Source organism: Brassica oleracea, chromosome C4 (genome assembly GCF_000695525.1).
Source record: "Brassica oleracea var. oleracea cultivar TO1000 chromosome C4, BOL, whole genome shotgun sequence".
Classification (NCBI taxonomy): domain Eukaryota; kingdom Viridiplantae; phylum Streptophyta; class Magnoliopsida; order Brassicales; family Brassicaceae; genus Brassica; species Brassica oleracea.
In genome coordinates this window covers 46,309,236-46,325,181 of record NC_027751.1, presented here as the reverse complement: position 1 = coordinate 46,325,181, position 15,946 = coordinate 46,309,236, and the positions used below count along the sequence as shown (strand labels likewise).

Below are 15,946 nucleotides of genomic sequence, written 5' to 3'. Positions count from 1 at the left end.
ATATATATATATATATATATATATATATATATATATTATATTTACATACGCTTCCAACACGATTCCGCTTCCTAATTTTTTTTAAAAACTCGCTTCTACGCTTCCATACGATTCCGCTTCCGCGAATCCGCTTCCGTTTCCATGTAACGTAGGTTAAGGGTTGCTTATTAATTTTTGTCTATTTATTCAAAGTTTATTGCATCAAATTAATTATAACGTATGAGTCATGGTGCCAATAATTTACTGAACAATACCAAGAAAACACCTGAAAACTCAAGGTCATCGAATGTAATTGGAATATGAACCGGAAGTGGAATTGAACAAAGGAAAATTCAAAACAAGTGATAAAGAAAGACATATATGGCAGTTGCATGATCAGATATGATACCAAAGAAACAGGTTAAGAAAAAGCAGAACAAATGAGTTTTTGTTGGCACAGGTCTCAGACGACCATGTCGTTTTCATGCTTCCATGGCATTGATAACTATGACCTGGTTTCAAGAAAGATGTCTGTGGAAAGAGAAGAACAAATATAATCAAACAGGGGATAACAACGCAATAGAATATAATCAAGAAAGTCATTTCAGGTGCTTCTTCTGAAAATACTTAACACAAGCTAGCAAAGATCAAACTCCCAAAGAATCAAAGGCTTTAGATAAAGATCCAACTCTCACAACCCTTTAAATCCCTTCTTAAGAGAAAAAAAGTAACATTATTTATTTAACATTAAATCAAACTAAAAGCCAACACATGAAATCAAGAAAGCTAAGCTCTACCTCTTGCAAAGCTCTGAAAAGTAGCGAGATCCATTGTACAGAATAAACCACATCAGGATTACAACCAAAGAATCTGAAAGAGAATGTTAAAGGAAAAGGCAAGAGCTCTGTTCTTGAACAAAACAAAATTCAAATTTGATCAGATCGAGGCAAGAGAAAGGATACTGAAAAGGTATCGTTCCCACCAATCAAGCATGTAAAGCCCAAATGTGACGTTGTAAAGGTAGATTTTGCGTTGAACCCAATTCATATCTAAATCAGATCCCTGCCATAAGAATGTGAGAAAACAAAACATTATAGATCCTCTGATTCGACGGTCGGAAAACCCCAGTTTCAAGTTTTCAAAAAAGTTACCTTGTAAGGATCAGACAGAGAGAACGTGGAGAAAATAAAAAAATTTAAACCGCGAATTTCAAACTGGATACGTACTAATACCGATACAGTGATTACCTCCCAAGATGTTTGTATAATCAGAGAGAGACAGAGAAGGAGCTTGATGGTGATTGGTGAAGTGTCGTAGAACCACTTTGGGCCAATTATATATTACCGGTTTAATGGTATGGTTTCTCTTATACCGGTAATTGAAACTAAACCCTTTTTTCTTAAAATGTTGGTTTGATTTGAGGTTTTTCTCTTTTTTGACTTTTGATTTTGAAGCAATCTTTGAAGGAAAAACAAATCCGTTTTAGTTCCTTCAACGTTGGAAACTCCGGGAAGATAGGATCAATAACATATACTATCATGTGATTTCACCATCATCTCCTTGATCCAGTCAACCAGATAAAGCTGAGAAACATTGTTCTTGGTAAGCTTAAAGGTACTGTAAATAGCAATGAGTTTTGGGCTACAATATGTGTTATGTGTACTCTCAGATGTGGCGGAATATGGTCTACATAGACAGGAATAAACGTTGACATGCTCAATGGGATAGATGGTATTATCTTAGGATTCCATTGATTATCAGGAAGAATCTTGTTCGGCTTTTTGTATTGATGAGTGATCGATTCTTGGTTCAATGAAACCATAATGTTCTATATAACAATCATTCATTCAGGCAAAATAACAATCCATATAAGTAAAAAAATAGGATGAATAGCACAGAGAAGAAGAGATCATCAGACCCTTTTGCTACTCTTTAAATGATTTTTTCCTCTTTCTCCAGGCCAAAGGTCGGTTGTTTTCCATGAATATCCATGAAAAAAACGATGAAAGAAAAGAGAAAAGCTAAATGTAGGTGGAAGCTGTTATTTCTAATCCAGAGCTTGATGCCAAATAATGAAGGTGTTTAGAGGGTTTGTGTTCGATCAAGTCTGATCCTTATGAACAAGGTCGGTTTTAGATATATACCAATACAATATTGACTTTGATCCCCAAAATCCTTGAGTTTATAAATAAACTATATGACTCACAAATTGTTATAAAATTATTTATTTTTTGTTAAATGGTTTCTATCTTTAAAATTTAAGGACCGGCTCTACTTGTGAAAATATGATTATATTCATCACTACGAGCCAACTTCAATCTTCCTATTACTCAAAGTTAAATTGCAGATTTTTAGCTTCGTTGTAGTTTCAGATCTTGATTATCAACATTCTTTTGAAACCAACTTCAACCTTACTATTACCATGGCTTTTGTATTGTTGCTGCTCATGTGTTGCAAAGTCAGCCTTTAGTTTGGAAGATTGCTCTACGGATGATTTGCTCTCTGTACTGTTCAAAGCCTCAACATTTTGGTGTTACATCACCTATGTGATTGTAGCCAGTGTTAAAATTTTTATTCCTGCACTAGTTGCGGAACCAATCACAAGCATTAGATCACTGATTGTGTTCTTTGTTTTCCATGGCGTCATTCCGCTGCTTAAGCCTAGTGTGGTCGGAATACAAGGATTTCTCCGCAATGTTAGTTGTTTATGTATAATGATAGCTTCTATCTTTGTGTTTTTGCTTGTCTTTTGTTGCAGCAAAAATTGTTAGCCAGTATGACTTTGTTATCATCTTTGTAAACAATTCTTCTTCTAATGGAGACTAGTTATCTATAAAATTTTGTTTTACCAAAAAAAAAATTCATCACTATGAGCCTTTGTAGTGATAAAGATGATGAATCAGTGAGAGAAAGTTTTCAAGCCATTCTGCATACTCATTTGAGTAATATCCAAAGTTGAATTAATATGTTTTAAAAAGATATACCTGAAATGCGTTTTATAAAAATGAGAGAATATTTAGTAATTGTAGTAGTATCTAAAGAGTTAGCAGAGGTTTTGAACTTTGTTTGACTGTGTATGTTACTCAGACATTGAAGGCTTTTTAGGGTTGCTATTGTATTCATCGGCCAATTAATGTGACACACACTAACTTAAGAGAATCGATAGAACAAAAAACAAATAATGTCAAAGAATTAATTTCTTATAACCATTAAGATTAGGTGAATCCGAATTTTGGATATAGTCGGTCCAAAATTCTCTTTTCATCATTTGTTATGTTGTTGCTATAACCAATTTGAGTCCCACTTGCTTTTCCTATTCATTTGCTCATCTTCCCTACCCTCTTACACGGGATTATTTCTGATTTTATGTTTTCTTCTTATTACTTTATTATTGTTTAGTACTCTTTTTAACACCGAAAGTTGTATCTTTGGTTGTTTTTGTCCACTAAAATCCCACCGCACAAATATACGGTCGATGTAATTAACGTTAAGTTTCTTTTTCTACTCTTTTTCTTCTTTTTCTAAAGTTATGATTTCATATTTGTGTAGATAATGCAAGGAGATTACCGCAATCGAAGATAAAAACTTTAATAATAAGGGTCTAAACATTTTTAAATTATAGCTACAGTTCTTCTGGCTAGATAGCCTATACATGCTACAACGAGAGCTGGGTGAAAATATGAATAATAAATACACAAAGTTGGTGTGAGATTAGTCAAAAGTACGCCTGTTGCTATATTTTGGAAGGTCCTACTTCGACATAAAGTCAAAATCAATCAAATTGCTATATTTTGAGGAGCAAAAAGTATACTACTATGCCTTGCTTTATTTCAAATGATATACTGAAATAATTGTTGCTGCAGATCTCTATGTTTTATAAATAGTGGATTTCGCTTCTCCAAGCAAAAAAATTAAGTCAGTAGTCCTTTTTTTTTTTTTTTTTTTTTTTAAAAAGTCAGTAGTCTTAAAAATACAATTGCATAAGAAAGATTGTACATGACATGACTAATTTAAACTAGACATATAAACATGAACAAGATAATGAGAGCATGTTGAATTTCTACAGTTTTCACATCCATGTAAAATACAAAGTGTTTATTTTCGAGGTCAAATTGTTAATTGCAAGGTTTGTATAAGTGATTATCTCTTTTTGGTCAAGATGATTAAGTCTCTATATTTTGTTTTTTGTTTACTTTAAAATCTTTAGTTAAGAGCTATGCAGTGATAGTTATGTGATGTGAGACCCACAACTCAAATTGTTTATGCTATTCTAAGCGGCAAATAATTTATGCTTATGTAGAAGTTCAAGAAAGAAAGGAAACTAATGAAAAAGTTCTCATTGTGACTGAATAAAGTTAAAAAAGAAAGAACCAGGGAATATAAGAATCAAAAGTGTGAGGAAAAACCATCATTACAAGCATCACTCACTAGAAGCAGCCCACATTACATTTTGCATTGCCCACAAAACCTAAATCCCAAACAAATCATTACCCTCTCTCTCTCTCTCTCTCTCTCTCTCCCCAACTCCCCAGCAATCAACTCCATAAACCCAAGTTCCTTACACACAGCTTCTCTCTCTATATTTAGTTGATAAGAAGTATTTGGAGACATAAGACTGGAAGATTTAGAGCTTTAACAGAGAAGAAGAGTTACGGTTGTGTTTTTCGGAATGGGAAAAGGCTTCAGAATAGTAACAAGTCTTCTTCTTCTCTACTTCGTCTTCCCAGGTTACTTTTCTCAATCCATCGCTGAAACAAGAAAAGCTTTTCCCAGTTTTTATTTTTAAATAAAATATTGTTAAAGTAGCATATATATATTTATAGTAAGATTTGGTTGTTGCAAATTTCATTTTATTCTTTTCTAAGGAATAGAACATGCACATGATTTATTCTAATCCACACTGTTTTGATATATGAACATATGTAAGTGATATAACACCATAGTTTTGATTAATGGTGAATCCAAACGTTTTTGAATTCGTTCTTGCTAAAAATAACGTTTATATATAGCTTGGGATTTATTATTCTAAAGATGCGGAAAGTTAATCATTATTCAGAAAATCTATAAAATATGTCTTTAGAACTTCAATTATCTATATTCTGATTAGAAATGTTTTTTTTCTTAGGAAAATGTTCCTTTTCTTGTTCATCTAGTTCTACCAGATTCGAATTTTTTCAATTTTATTTAATATATCAATACTGTAGATAGGTGAATTCTAAATTCTAATTGCTTTATTTTTAAAATTAAGGTGAATTTGTATCTATAAAAAAGATGAAGTTAATTTTGTTTTCTCATGTGAACCGGAATGGAGTCGAAGCTTGCAATTATTCTAGTCCTTACTTTTTCTTGTTCAGTTCAAAGATTCTCTATATTGTCTTTTTGTTTATTGTTTCTAAGGTTTGTCTTCGTGTTTTACCTTTTTATTACAAATTAAAGGCACTTATCTTAGAGATGATAATAATTAATTATGCTCTAACTTTACCAACCAAATCTGAGACATCATTGTTAATGTTTCTCACATCTTATTCCATTAACGAAAACTATGTGATTTTACAGGTGCAAGAGCAATTACTGAACCAATAGAAGAAGAAAAGGACATAACCACACCTTTAGCCACAAATCCAACAACCAGCGAACCAACCGTTGTCCCTAATTCTGATTCTGACGCTTCTGCCGTCGTCACAACGCCACTAACGGTTCCAACGCCACCACGCGTTGCAGCCCACCCAGGTGAAAGTTGGTGTGTTGCGAGAGAGAACGCTCCAAAAATAGCGTTACAAGCTGCTTTGGACTACGCGTGCGGGATCGGTGGAGCAGACTGTTCAGAGATCCAAGAAGGAGGAAAGTGTTATAATCCAAACTCGTTGATAGCACATGCATCTTTTGCATTTAACAGTTATTACCAGAAGAATCCAATCCCTAGTAGTTGCAACTTTGGTGGAAGTGCTGTCACTATCAGTGGTGACCCAAGTAAGTCTTTCTGTCTTAAATTTAATTCAAAGGAATATGTGATTTTTCTATCCAATAAAATTTGTAGGACCTGGAACAAATCATGTTAATAAGAGCATCATTAACGCTAACATCCCATTTGAGGTTCTTATTATTATTTTCTTTGTCTGTTTAAAAAAAAAAATTAAAACGAACCAATCGCTGATCGCCACGTGTCATTGAGGCTCGCGAACAGTGCAAAAACATCTCCAAAAGCGGTCTGTATTTTGCAACTTTAGTAACCGGTTCTTCTTATTTTTTGTGGGGCCCACTGACGGAACAGTGCAAGAATCCTTTAAGGATCGGGGTATTTATTCTCTAAGTCATCTCCTTACGGTTGGTATTAAAATTAGTAACTTATTAGAACATTTATCCATTTTGATTTTATTGTATGCTGACATAAGAGACTTAGAGTTAAGAAATGTATGTATCCGTTTACTAGTTGGAAATTTTTTAGAAAAAAACATTGTAGTTGTTATATTCTAACAACTAGTAATAAACTAGAATGATCATGACAAAAGAAAAATAATAATATTGACTAGTACTTCGTGGTAACTTTACGCGGATTGAATTATATTATTAAAATATTAAATATATTGTATTGAAAATTTTAAGATTTATATATGATCGAATTGTTTTTATATGTATACAATTTTGATTGTTTATATAATCATATATATGTTAAACCAATATATTTGGATATTTTCTTTTACTAACTTATCAGTAAATAAAGTTTATATATATTCGACTTTGAAGTTACACTAATTTTCAAAATATTAGATTTTTATTTTCTTTTTGACATAAAATGGACAATTAAAATATTAAAAATACAATTATAAATTGGGTTAGGCTTATAATTTGAAGTATAGTTTGGTTATGGACCACATTAAGACAATATAAAATTTTGTAATCAGACTATTATTATACTTAAGGCCTAAATATAGAAAGATGATGGTATTATAATTATTTGTTTAAAGGATGAAAGTGAGTTAATGTGATATGTATCATTAATTACTACGAAATGTCATTATTAATGTTTTCCTAGACTACGAAAAATAATTAGGTAGGTGCCAAAGCCTTATTTAATTTTCAATATAAATTTCATAATTTAAGTTCTAAAAATTGTGTTGTAAGGAAAAATATTTGATATATAAGTTCGTTTGGTAATAACAAAACAACTTAATTTGTGTATTACTCTTTATATAAATTTCTGTAGGTGAGGAATGCTTAAGAAACGAACAATATTCTTCTTTTTTTTTTCTTTTATTAACAAATTGTTTTTGAATAGATGCGTCTCTTTGCTATTAAATAAAAAATCAACACATAAAAATGATTATTTTCCAATTTATAGCAAAATCATTCAATACATAGGCCATAATATATAGCAAACTTTGATTTAAATTGATGTCCAAGTGATGCGGACTAAGAGTATATCTTACACTTAAAAAAAAAAAATTATGTTGGATCACAATATAAATCAACTTTGAGCTATTTAAAGAAAGTCTCATTTAATGAGATCGCCGAGTATTAATTTAATGAGATCGATGAGTATTAAGTTTATCATATCATATATATTTATGTTTGGGTTAACATAAATTTTTCTAATAATTAGATTTTGGGCTTACTAATTTTTCAATTGATTCTTATGATGTCACATAAGCCAAATTGACATCCTAATTAAGTGACATCTAAACAAGACTTTTTTTAATTAATACAAATTTAAAGTTACAAATTTTAAATTTTTCTTTATTAATATATAGAGGATCCAATAGGTAATAAATCAACAAACCAATAAATATATTTATTTACAATCTTTTTGTACATACTATTTTGTGTGCTATCAATTAATATTGCAAATTGCTTTCGAATATTAACTGTTTCTTCGTGACCCAACTGTAGTACATATTGGACATAAACAGGGTTGAGATTGTGATTTATTTTTTTGCACCATTGAGATTGTGTTGAGAGAATCCATCTAAATAAATGTTTTTCTCTGTTGACAGGTGTAGGATCATGCCACTTTCCGTCTACAAGGTAGATCTCTGGAAAACCGACTATTTATCTAATAATAATAACACAAGAATTTGTGAGATGATGACTATGTTGGAATGTGATAATGCAGCACGAATGAATCGACATTGAACGTAAGTGAGGATGGATTAGGGCTTTTTGGGAGAATACCATCGCACCCGACTCCCAAGCCCGAAGCTTCAAGCTCCTCTTCCAGAACTTTCTCATATCTCTACTTCCATTCTCATCTTCTTTGTTTTTTGTTTTTATATCATGTTCCCGTGGTGGTATTAGGTTAGTCATGTAATATATATAAATCAAAATTTAAGCTAGTTTTTAATTCAGTTCCAAACCTAATCGTTAATATATCATAGTATTATTATACACAATACTGTATTTATAAATACATTATACCATACAAACAATATTCTGGTAGTTAAGTGACAATTTCACTTTCTTTTTTTTCTAAATGGATTTTATTATAATGGAGAGTTTTATTTAAATACTGTGACCTGATTGGTCTGTGGATACAAGGAGGTCTCGGCTTGCCACGGTGCTGCTGCTCGATGCTCCATCAGAAGCATTAGTAACAGCTCCAACGTGCTTGGACGAAACTTCAGTCCTCTTCTCTTCAAAAACATGAAGCAAAAATTTAGCTCCTTCTATACCTCTTGACAGAGCATTTTCCACTGCATTTCTTGCCTAAACCACACAACACTATCGTATTACAATATGTTTTTTTTTTCGGGACAAACAAACATGTAAAAAGAGTGACCAAGAACCAACCTGCGTAGACCCATCAAACACTATCTCTGGTATTGTTGCGAGTCTTAACCGTTTCGGTGGAGGCTGCAACGGTTTTCTAAGAATCAGTTAGAGAGGCACCGACGGATTCTGCAATGGATGTAACCGATTCTTTGGCTTCGTTAAGAGGAGAAGTGGCCTTCTCGAAGAAAGATACCAATTTAGAATATTTATCAGAGAGAAACAGAGACATATAGTTTTGGAATGTGTAATGACGAGAGCTGTTAGAGAGGGCTGTTTCAACTCCTCCTGCGAAGCAACTATTGAGAATCTACTATACATGACTTCCTTTATCAACTACTAGGATTCGGACCCCCGCGGTTCGCGGGGGAAACAATACTAAATTAAATATAAACATTTTCAAATGCTTGGTTAATTTTGTTTAGGTATTTCATTTGTGGATTGCTTAGACACTAAGCCAAGGGATGCAACTTTAAGTAAAAGTTCTTCCAAGCTCAAACGCAGGACCAACCAAACTGTTTCAAAACTTAGTTCCATTCCTTAACATGTCTTCGCCTTCTTATATTGTACCGGTAGAACCTCTATAACTTCTTAATCACATAACTCCATTTTCTTCAACGCCGCTTTCATCATCTTCCCTGCCCCTGTTGAAAGCACATGCACCGGCGCTTTCCCATGAAACTGCGGCAGGGGCTTCTTTGCCATTGTTTACATGTTCAACTGCAGAAGGTCAACAACAGCACCACAACCAAAACAGTCAGGAGCTTCCTTCTAATGGTACCGGCACACCGTTTGATCTAAAGTATGATTTTGCAGTCAAAACATGTTTAAAATATTAAATATTTAACTAAATCAACCAATTATGCATATAATAAAATATATAATATTAAAAAACCTTATTAAGGTACAATACAACTGGTATTTTTATTTTGTTCCAGATTTTAGTTACATATGGTATGTTACATTCATCTCAATTAGTTTAATATTTTAATTTTTTTTATAAATTTAAAAATAATAATCACTGAAAATATTATTTTACTATTGATATATATATATATATTTTAATTTTAATGTAAGCAAAATAAATCGTATGCTACAAATTCAAACATTTAATAACCTTTAGGGAAATAATAAACCATTTTTACTATTTAATTATAAAAATATTTAAGGAATTTAACAAGTTCTTTTTATACTAAACAATCTACACAATAACAATATTTTTGCACTTCTATTCCGTCCAAAATGTCTCTATAAAAATTGTGTTTTTTCATTGAAAGCATCAAAGAAAGCGATTTAAGACTTGTGTAACATTTTGTAAGCTGGCATATTCCTTTGCTATTAAATATCTCCTTAATTAATGTAGAGCCTTGTGTTAAATCACCATCTCCAATAACAATAAAACCTAATATATACATGGATTTTGCATGCATATAACTTGCGGCATGTTTTAATCCTTTGAGAACTTTATGTTTGTCTCTTTTAAAATAGAATTCATTTATGCCAGATAAAAACATGGCTTCAACATTGTTATTAAGAAGAACACAATTGTCTAGGAAGTTAATATGTTTAGAAAAATACCTCTCATTGTATGGAGGTTTGAATATGTTCCTAATTTTTAGATTTAAAAAAATAAAAGACGATTTTGAGATTCTATAAATCTCTTTATTGACCAATCTACAATTCCAAAATCTTTATTTGACTGATTGAAAATCTTCGATAAAATATCGCATACAATATCTTCAGGTAGTTCCATGATTGAAGTTGTAGCCACTCTTTCTTAACAAAGAAATCATTTATACGCACAGTCATGCACTTGCAAAAGGTATGAACCAAATGTTTGAAAGGTAACTTGATCTAGATGCGGAGTCTCGTTTGCACTTTATGGATGGTTAAAACATAAAATTAATGTCTTCAGTTATACCGGTTTTCAGTAATTTAATTACATAACATATTCAGTTAAGTATTTAATAGAGAACTTCGTATATAAGTACTTTTCAAAGTGGCAATTATTCAACTTAATCGAAAATTTTATTTTATCAATTGTTTTAGTAGAAATTTTATATTTGATTGATAGTTATACTTATGTAGTTTCATTATTTCCGATAATTATTTAAAATTATCAATTGTATTAGTCTCAAAATGTGTAAACAAAAATGTTATCCCATCTCGTCTGCAAGAAGATTAAAGAAACACTCTCACGACAATTTTCACGCGTTTCTTAACTTGTCCATATTCGCAGGAGAGTCAACTTCAATTTTATCAATATTACATTACCGCAGACACGGTTTGAAATCATTAGCGTTTGTTCAGCGTGTACCTATTTAACTATGCTGGGTCACAAATGTATAGTAGTCAAATATATTCACAATAATAAAAAGAAACAGTTGACAACGTTTGAAACATAAAACTAAATATTACAAGGTAACATAGATATTACAAGTTAACATAGATTTTTAATAATAATAGAGTGCCTATAAAAAAAAAAGTGAACATGCAAAAAATGCATGGTTAAACTCGCATTCTGGTAATGGACAATACCAAGTTCCTTCAAGTACACCATGACCAGTAACACAAAATTGCAACAAAGTCAATTCGATTTCTTTGGCATATGAAGTCACCGCATTTAAGTTGTTGTTCCAGTCAGCTATTCCATTGTCAAGTACATCAACTCCAGATTTAGGTAATCCAAAACATACAAAAATGAGAGCATTCATAACTATTGCCTTTTCATCACCAATGTTTGCGGCTCTTTCAATATAAAAGCATCCATTGTGTAGCTCTCCAAATACACATAAACTTTCCAAACCATGAAGATAAAGGGCTTGAGGATTATCATCTTCAACACAATCATGGAAAAAAATGAGATTTGTAGAAACAAGTTGACTGTTTTGGAGGAATGGAGATAGATCTACTCGTTTTCGAAATTCAGGATTAATAATTGTGTTTCTCCCCACTTTTCCAGTTGCAAAAATAATGAATTACTCATTTTAATAGCAGTTTTAACTTTAGGGTTATGTGGTATATGAGGATGCACTGCATAACATATTGAACACGTTATCAAAACATAAATCATAAAATCAGTATTGTAGGATTATGTCAAGTTACTAATTGGTGAAATAATGTTTGGTTGCTGGTTCTATAAACGTGAGTCTTCCTCACTTCTCATAATAATCAAACGAAAATAACAAAATCGTACAAAATAATTTTCAGAGAGGGCAACTGTTTATGTTTTAAATAAATTAATTAAAAATTATAGCAGTTACGTAAAAAAGCAACTCATCTTTGTCCACTAAACACTCCCAGAATTGTTTTTTGGAAACGTCAAATATGCTTGCATGTAGTTATCTATGCGGTTATTTTACATTTAAGTTAGTTTTTCTTATACTAAAAAGTCAGAAATAGCCGATATATATTTGGTCACAATATTTCCAAATATATTTAATACTATTTTTACAAGTTAAGTTCATCCAGAGTAAAACCGGAAAGTATAAGAAAACCAATTGTTATAATGTTTTAGTTGGTGTTCTTAAATAAAATAATGAATTACATCTGAAAAATATAGACCAATATTGAAAAGAGAAAGTAAATATGGGTGTGTTGTACTTTATAAATATTACATTATAATTAATTATATTAAAATAGTAATCTGTTTAAGGTAAACAATAACGGCATAAGTAAAGAACAAATATCGTTTATTTGTAGTTAACTAATTAAACACTTTTCACAGAGCTTATGGCCACATGGAATACATAATATATTTGTATCATACAGTTTATTTTGCTTACATTAAAATAAAAATATATATTAATATCTATCAACACCTAAAGAATTAACCATAGATTGTTTATGTTTTGCAATGACTATCAACAAGTATCAAGGTCAAAGTCTTAGTAGATACAAAACACAAATTTTTTAAAAAAGTGTTATTTTTATTACTGCTCTTTTAAAATTGGAACCCTTAATCAGCACCCTTAACATAAACACCTTTTAATTCAATATATAAACAGTTACCATTAATTACAGTGACACTTCAAATTATTGTAGAATTTTTTTTTATATTAGACAAAATCTTATATTTTTTCAGGTAAATAATATTTTATTTACTGTTTATATTACTTAGTATTTTAACTATCCCGGCATCATTACTTTGTTGAGTTAGTAAATTTTAATTTTCTTAAAGAGATATTTGTCCAAGACTATCACTCTAGCACTTCTCCTATTAATTATTTTTGGTCAAAGTGGTAATGACGTTTTTGTTTGTCTTTAATTTTTAGAATCACAAAATATGGAATTTTTCAATTATTTAAAAATATCTGTAATTAAATAATTGAAAAATATATGTAATTGTTCCACAGAATGATTTTTTTCTCATATTTAAATGTCACTCTAAAACATTGCCCGTAAAATGATAGTAACACACAGTAACGATTTTTTCATCCTGATGTCGTATTTTCTTAAAACTAATAACCTAAATCATGGTAATTATTAGACTATTGTTTACAAAATTAAAAAAAAAACAACAAACATACAATTTTTTTAAAAAGGTGTTATTTTTATAACTGCTCTTTAAAAACTGGAATCCTTAATTAGCACCCTTTAAAATAAATACCTTTTAATTTAATATATAAACAGTTACCATTAACTACAGTGTCATCAGTTTCTTTGTTAAATTCATAGAAATATTTTCGCCTTGCTCATTATAAAATCATGTTCTTTACCACCACCATACATGGAAAAAGACTGTCTTAACAAGAATTAAACTTCAATCATTCAAAACTCAGAAGCATGTATATGCATTAAGACACATGCACGTTACAAAGAAATATAGTTTTAAACTGTCATCCACTGATTTTGTAACTGTCCACGCTTTATGAGTTCAGAGTTCCTCACTTAAACGTGCTCACCTTGCGGTGGTTAGTTTGCTCCATGTCTTGTGATCGCCCTTGCTGTTGTAGCGCTCGTTGGCCTTGTCGATACTGGTGTTTGGGTGTGACCTCCTCGTATCCGCTTCTCTTGCTCGTGGAAGATCGTCCTTGTACGGATGCGATATCTTGAGGAAAGCATTCTCAGTTTCCTCGTCTTTGCCGTTGGTGGTCTTGCCGGACTGGGTTCTTTCCGTAGTCAATGGCTCGTCTAATTGCGGTTGCCGGTAGTGTTTGTTTTGACGCATGTCCTGGTGGTTACTCTTGGCTTCTAAAGTTCTAGCCTTTGTTTTTGATAGATCTATCAGAAGTTGTTGGTCTCCCACAACTATCATTGTGGCCTCGCCGGGTTATACAATGTTGGGGTCCGTACCATGTTCTTAATTTCTGTTGGGCCTGTCTATTTAGATCTTTGGTTTTCAATGTCTCCAGCGATCCTTTGCCTTGGTTTAAGAAGGAAGTGTTGTGACTTTTGACTGATCGTATATGTAATTTTCTTAGTTTCATCAGTCTCCTTGTGCGGAGCTTTAGTATCAGGAGATAACGTGTTATCTGTCTGCTTCGCTTCTCAATATTTTGAGCAGTTTGGATTGTATGTTTGCCATTCCTGTTGTAAGTTCAGGCTGCAGTCTTAATGAAAGTATTGTTCAGTAAAAAAAAACGTGCTCACCTTCATATGAGTTCTGCTCTTGAGAATTTTGTTAAGGCTATGCCGGAGCATAGTATAGTAATTGTTTGCGCAATCTAAAATACCTCTCATTTGCAACTTCCCAACGATCTGTCAAGTTTTTTAAAATCCAGACATCAACCACTTGAAATTACATCCATTCCATTAGAAAGAAGTTGCCAGTCGATAAAGAAAAGTTATAAATAGAAGTATTAGATCAAAACCATCAATAACTACTGTTCTAGAGAAAATATAATATGACAAGATAAGGCCACTTTGCCTGATGCAACACCAAACAACCATGAGTTAACGAAAAACTAAAACCACAACGAATCATAAAATACCAGTAACAGAGGATCGACACATGGCAACACATGACTAGTTTGGATCACTTCTATGGGGCTAGGATATCACTGAATAATTCAAAAAAAAAAAAAACCAATAACAGAAACGAAACTAGGAGTTTCCTAAACAAAAAATCGGAATAAAAAAATAATTAGAGAAACAGATTGCTCGTAGCCAAAAAGAAGACGAGATTCAGCCGAACATGTACACATAAAAATGAAAGATTAACAACGCTAAAAGACGCAAGATCTTTTAGAAAATTGGGGATAGCGAGAATTTGTCAATTTTTTTACGAACGCGATCACGTAAAAATTGATTGTGAGATTCTGGGTGAAAAAATGTACGGATGAATGATGTGTAGAAAACATGGAACATAGATATATAGATTGATAAGGGACACCATTTAAGGGTTGTGACTTGAGAGTTGTGTTGCTTGAGAATAGGAAACGATTCGGGAAGATGACAACGACAGTTTTTGATGATGTCAGCTACTCAAAGGAAGAGAACTTTTTATCCCTTAGATCATCAAATTAAAACAATTTCAACCGTTTGATTAAAACTTGTTTTTTCCTATAAAAAAGATGATGTCAGCAGATTCCAAATTTTTGTTTGCTATTATATATAAATTGATTTTACTTTACTACAAATTTAGTAGCATCATTCATTTCGTTTCGCTGGATATCTTTATATATAAAGAAGATATTGTTTCTCTCCTGTGAGGACACGTTGGATGACAGAGTGGAAATAGGAGCTCTATGGTGTAGACATGTCAGATACAATAGTCATCGTCTTCGACTCTTCGAGATCTCTGTCAAACTTACTTCGGTTAACAAATCGTCACCTTCGTTACACATCTCCAACATCACCCATCTTCCTCCATTATTGCGCTCTAAAATTAAGGAACTTAAAGTATTCAACTCTCTTCAACTTCTCCCCTCTCCCAAACTAGCTATATAAATCAATCATCATCGACCATGAGATTGATTCTTTACATTGGTTCGATTGGATCTCCATTTGATGTCGAGACAGAACCAGAGTTATAGAGATTCGTTTCAGCTTCTTCCCAGCGATTTATACCAAGCGGTGGAACTCCGATTATAAAAGGTAAGCTTTCCTACTATCACAACTATCTCTCACTCTCTCTAAACAAGACAGTTAACTTATATCCAGAAAATGGCTAACGCAGTGATCTTCTTTTCCAATCTTAAGACCGAACGATGCTCCTCCACCGTTCAAGTCCGGTACCGATTCTGGGAGGCCAGAAATGTCC

General features: G+C 32.0%; 3 protein-coding genes across 8 annotated transcripts; 1 reads left to right on the top strand and 2 right to left on the bottom strand.

Annotated features, from left to right (window-relative positions):
* Nucleotides 1-243: 243 nt before the first annotated feature.
* On the bottom strand, nucleotides 244-1,287 carry LOC106341242. 5 transcript variants are annotated; one of them, XM_013780045.1, is made up of 4 exons: nucleotides 1,206-1,287; nucleotides 942-1,041; nucleotides 777-849; nucleotides 244-510 (listed from the first exon to the last, which is right to left on the bottom strand). In XM_013780045.1, exons 2-4 carry the CDS (start codon nucleotides 1,024-1,026, stop codon nucleotides 498-500), a joined length of 171 nt encoding a protein of 56 aa, XP_013635499.1. In that variant the 5' UTR covers nucleotides 1,027-1,041; nucleotides 1,206-1,287; the 3' UTR covers nucleotides 244-497. The 5 variants fall into 5 exon arrangements, with proteins under 5 accessions (XP_013635499.1, XP_013635498.1, XP_013635501.1 ...); XM_013780044.1 differs by having other exon boundaries at nucleotides 1,131-1,269; XM_013780047.1 differs by having other exon boundaries at nucleotides 942-1,028; nucleotides 1,206-1,269.
* Nucleotides 1,288-4,389: 3,102 nt separating this feature from the next.
* LOC106339776 (major pollen allergen Ole e 10) lies at nucleotides 4,390-8,309 on the top strand. Of its 2 annotated transcripts, XM_013778646.1 has the most exons (5): nucleotides 4,390-4,706; nucleotides 5,536-5,949; nucleotides 6,251-6,274; nucleotides 7,971-8,001; nucleotides 8,090-8,309. In XM_013778646.1, the coding sequence occupies exons 1-5, from the start codon at nucleotides 4,649-4,651 to the stop codon at nucleotides 8,274-8,276; spliced, it is 714 nt and encodes a 237-aa protein (XP_013634100.1). In that variant the 5' UTR covers nucleotides 4,390-4,648; the 3' UTR covers nucleotides 8,277-8,309. The 2 variants fall into 2 exon arrangements, with proteins under 2 accessions (XP_013634100.1, XP_013634101.1); XM_013778647.1 differs by lacking the exon at nucleotides 6,251-6,274 and having other exon boundaries at nucleotides 4,394-4,706.
* A 166-nt stretch (nucleotides 8,310-8,475) lies between these two features.
* LOC106339047 lies at nucleotides 8,476-8,974 on the bottom strand. The gene is made up of 2 exons (XM_013777876.1): nucleotides 8,843-8,974; nucleotides 8,476-8,679 (listed from the first exon to the last, which is right to left on the bottom strand). The coding sequence occupies exons 1-2, from the start codon at nucleotides 8,972-8,974 to the stop codon at nucleotides 8,476-8,478; spliced, it is 336 nt and encodes a 111-aa protein (XP_013633330.1).
* Nucleotides 8,975-15,946: the final 6,972 nt, after the last annotated feature.

What these genes read in the sequence shown, in the direction of transcription:
- LOC106339047 (XM_013777876.1), bottom strand. Translation starts at nt 8,974, where the DNA reads ATGTCTCTGTTTCTCTCTGATAAATATTCTAAATTGGTATCTTTCTTC. An exon ending in GTGCCTCTCTAACTGATTCT is followed by an intron (nt 8,680 to 8,842) that starts TAGAAAACCGTT and finishes TGTGTGGTTTAG; the next exon opens with GCAAGAAATGCAGTGGAAAA.
- LOC106341242 (XM_013780045.1), bottom strand. Translation starts at nt 1,026, where the DNA reads ATGAATTGGGTTCAACGCAAAATCTACCTTTACAACGTCACATTTGGG. An exon ending in GTGGGAACGATACCTTTTCA is followed by an intron (nt 850 to 941) that starts GTATCCTTTCTC and finishes ATTCTCTTTCAG; the next exon opens with ATTCTTTGGTTGTAATCCTG.
- LOC106339776 (XM_013778646.1), top strand. Translation starts at nt 4,649, where the DNA reads ATGGGAAAAGGCTTCAGAATAGTAACAAGTCTTCTTCTTCTCTACTTC. An exon ending in CACTATCAGTGGTGACCCAA is followed by an intron (nt 5,950 to 6,250) that starts GTAAGTCTTTCT and finishes CTGACGGAACAG; the next exon opens with TGCAAGAATCCTTTAAGGAT. An exon ending in TGCCACTTTCCGTCTACAAG is followed by an intron (nt 8,002 to 8,089) that starts GTAGATCTCTGG and finishes GTGATAATGCAG; the next exon opens with CACGAATGAATCGACATTGA.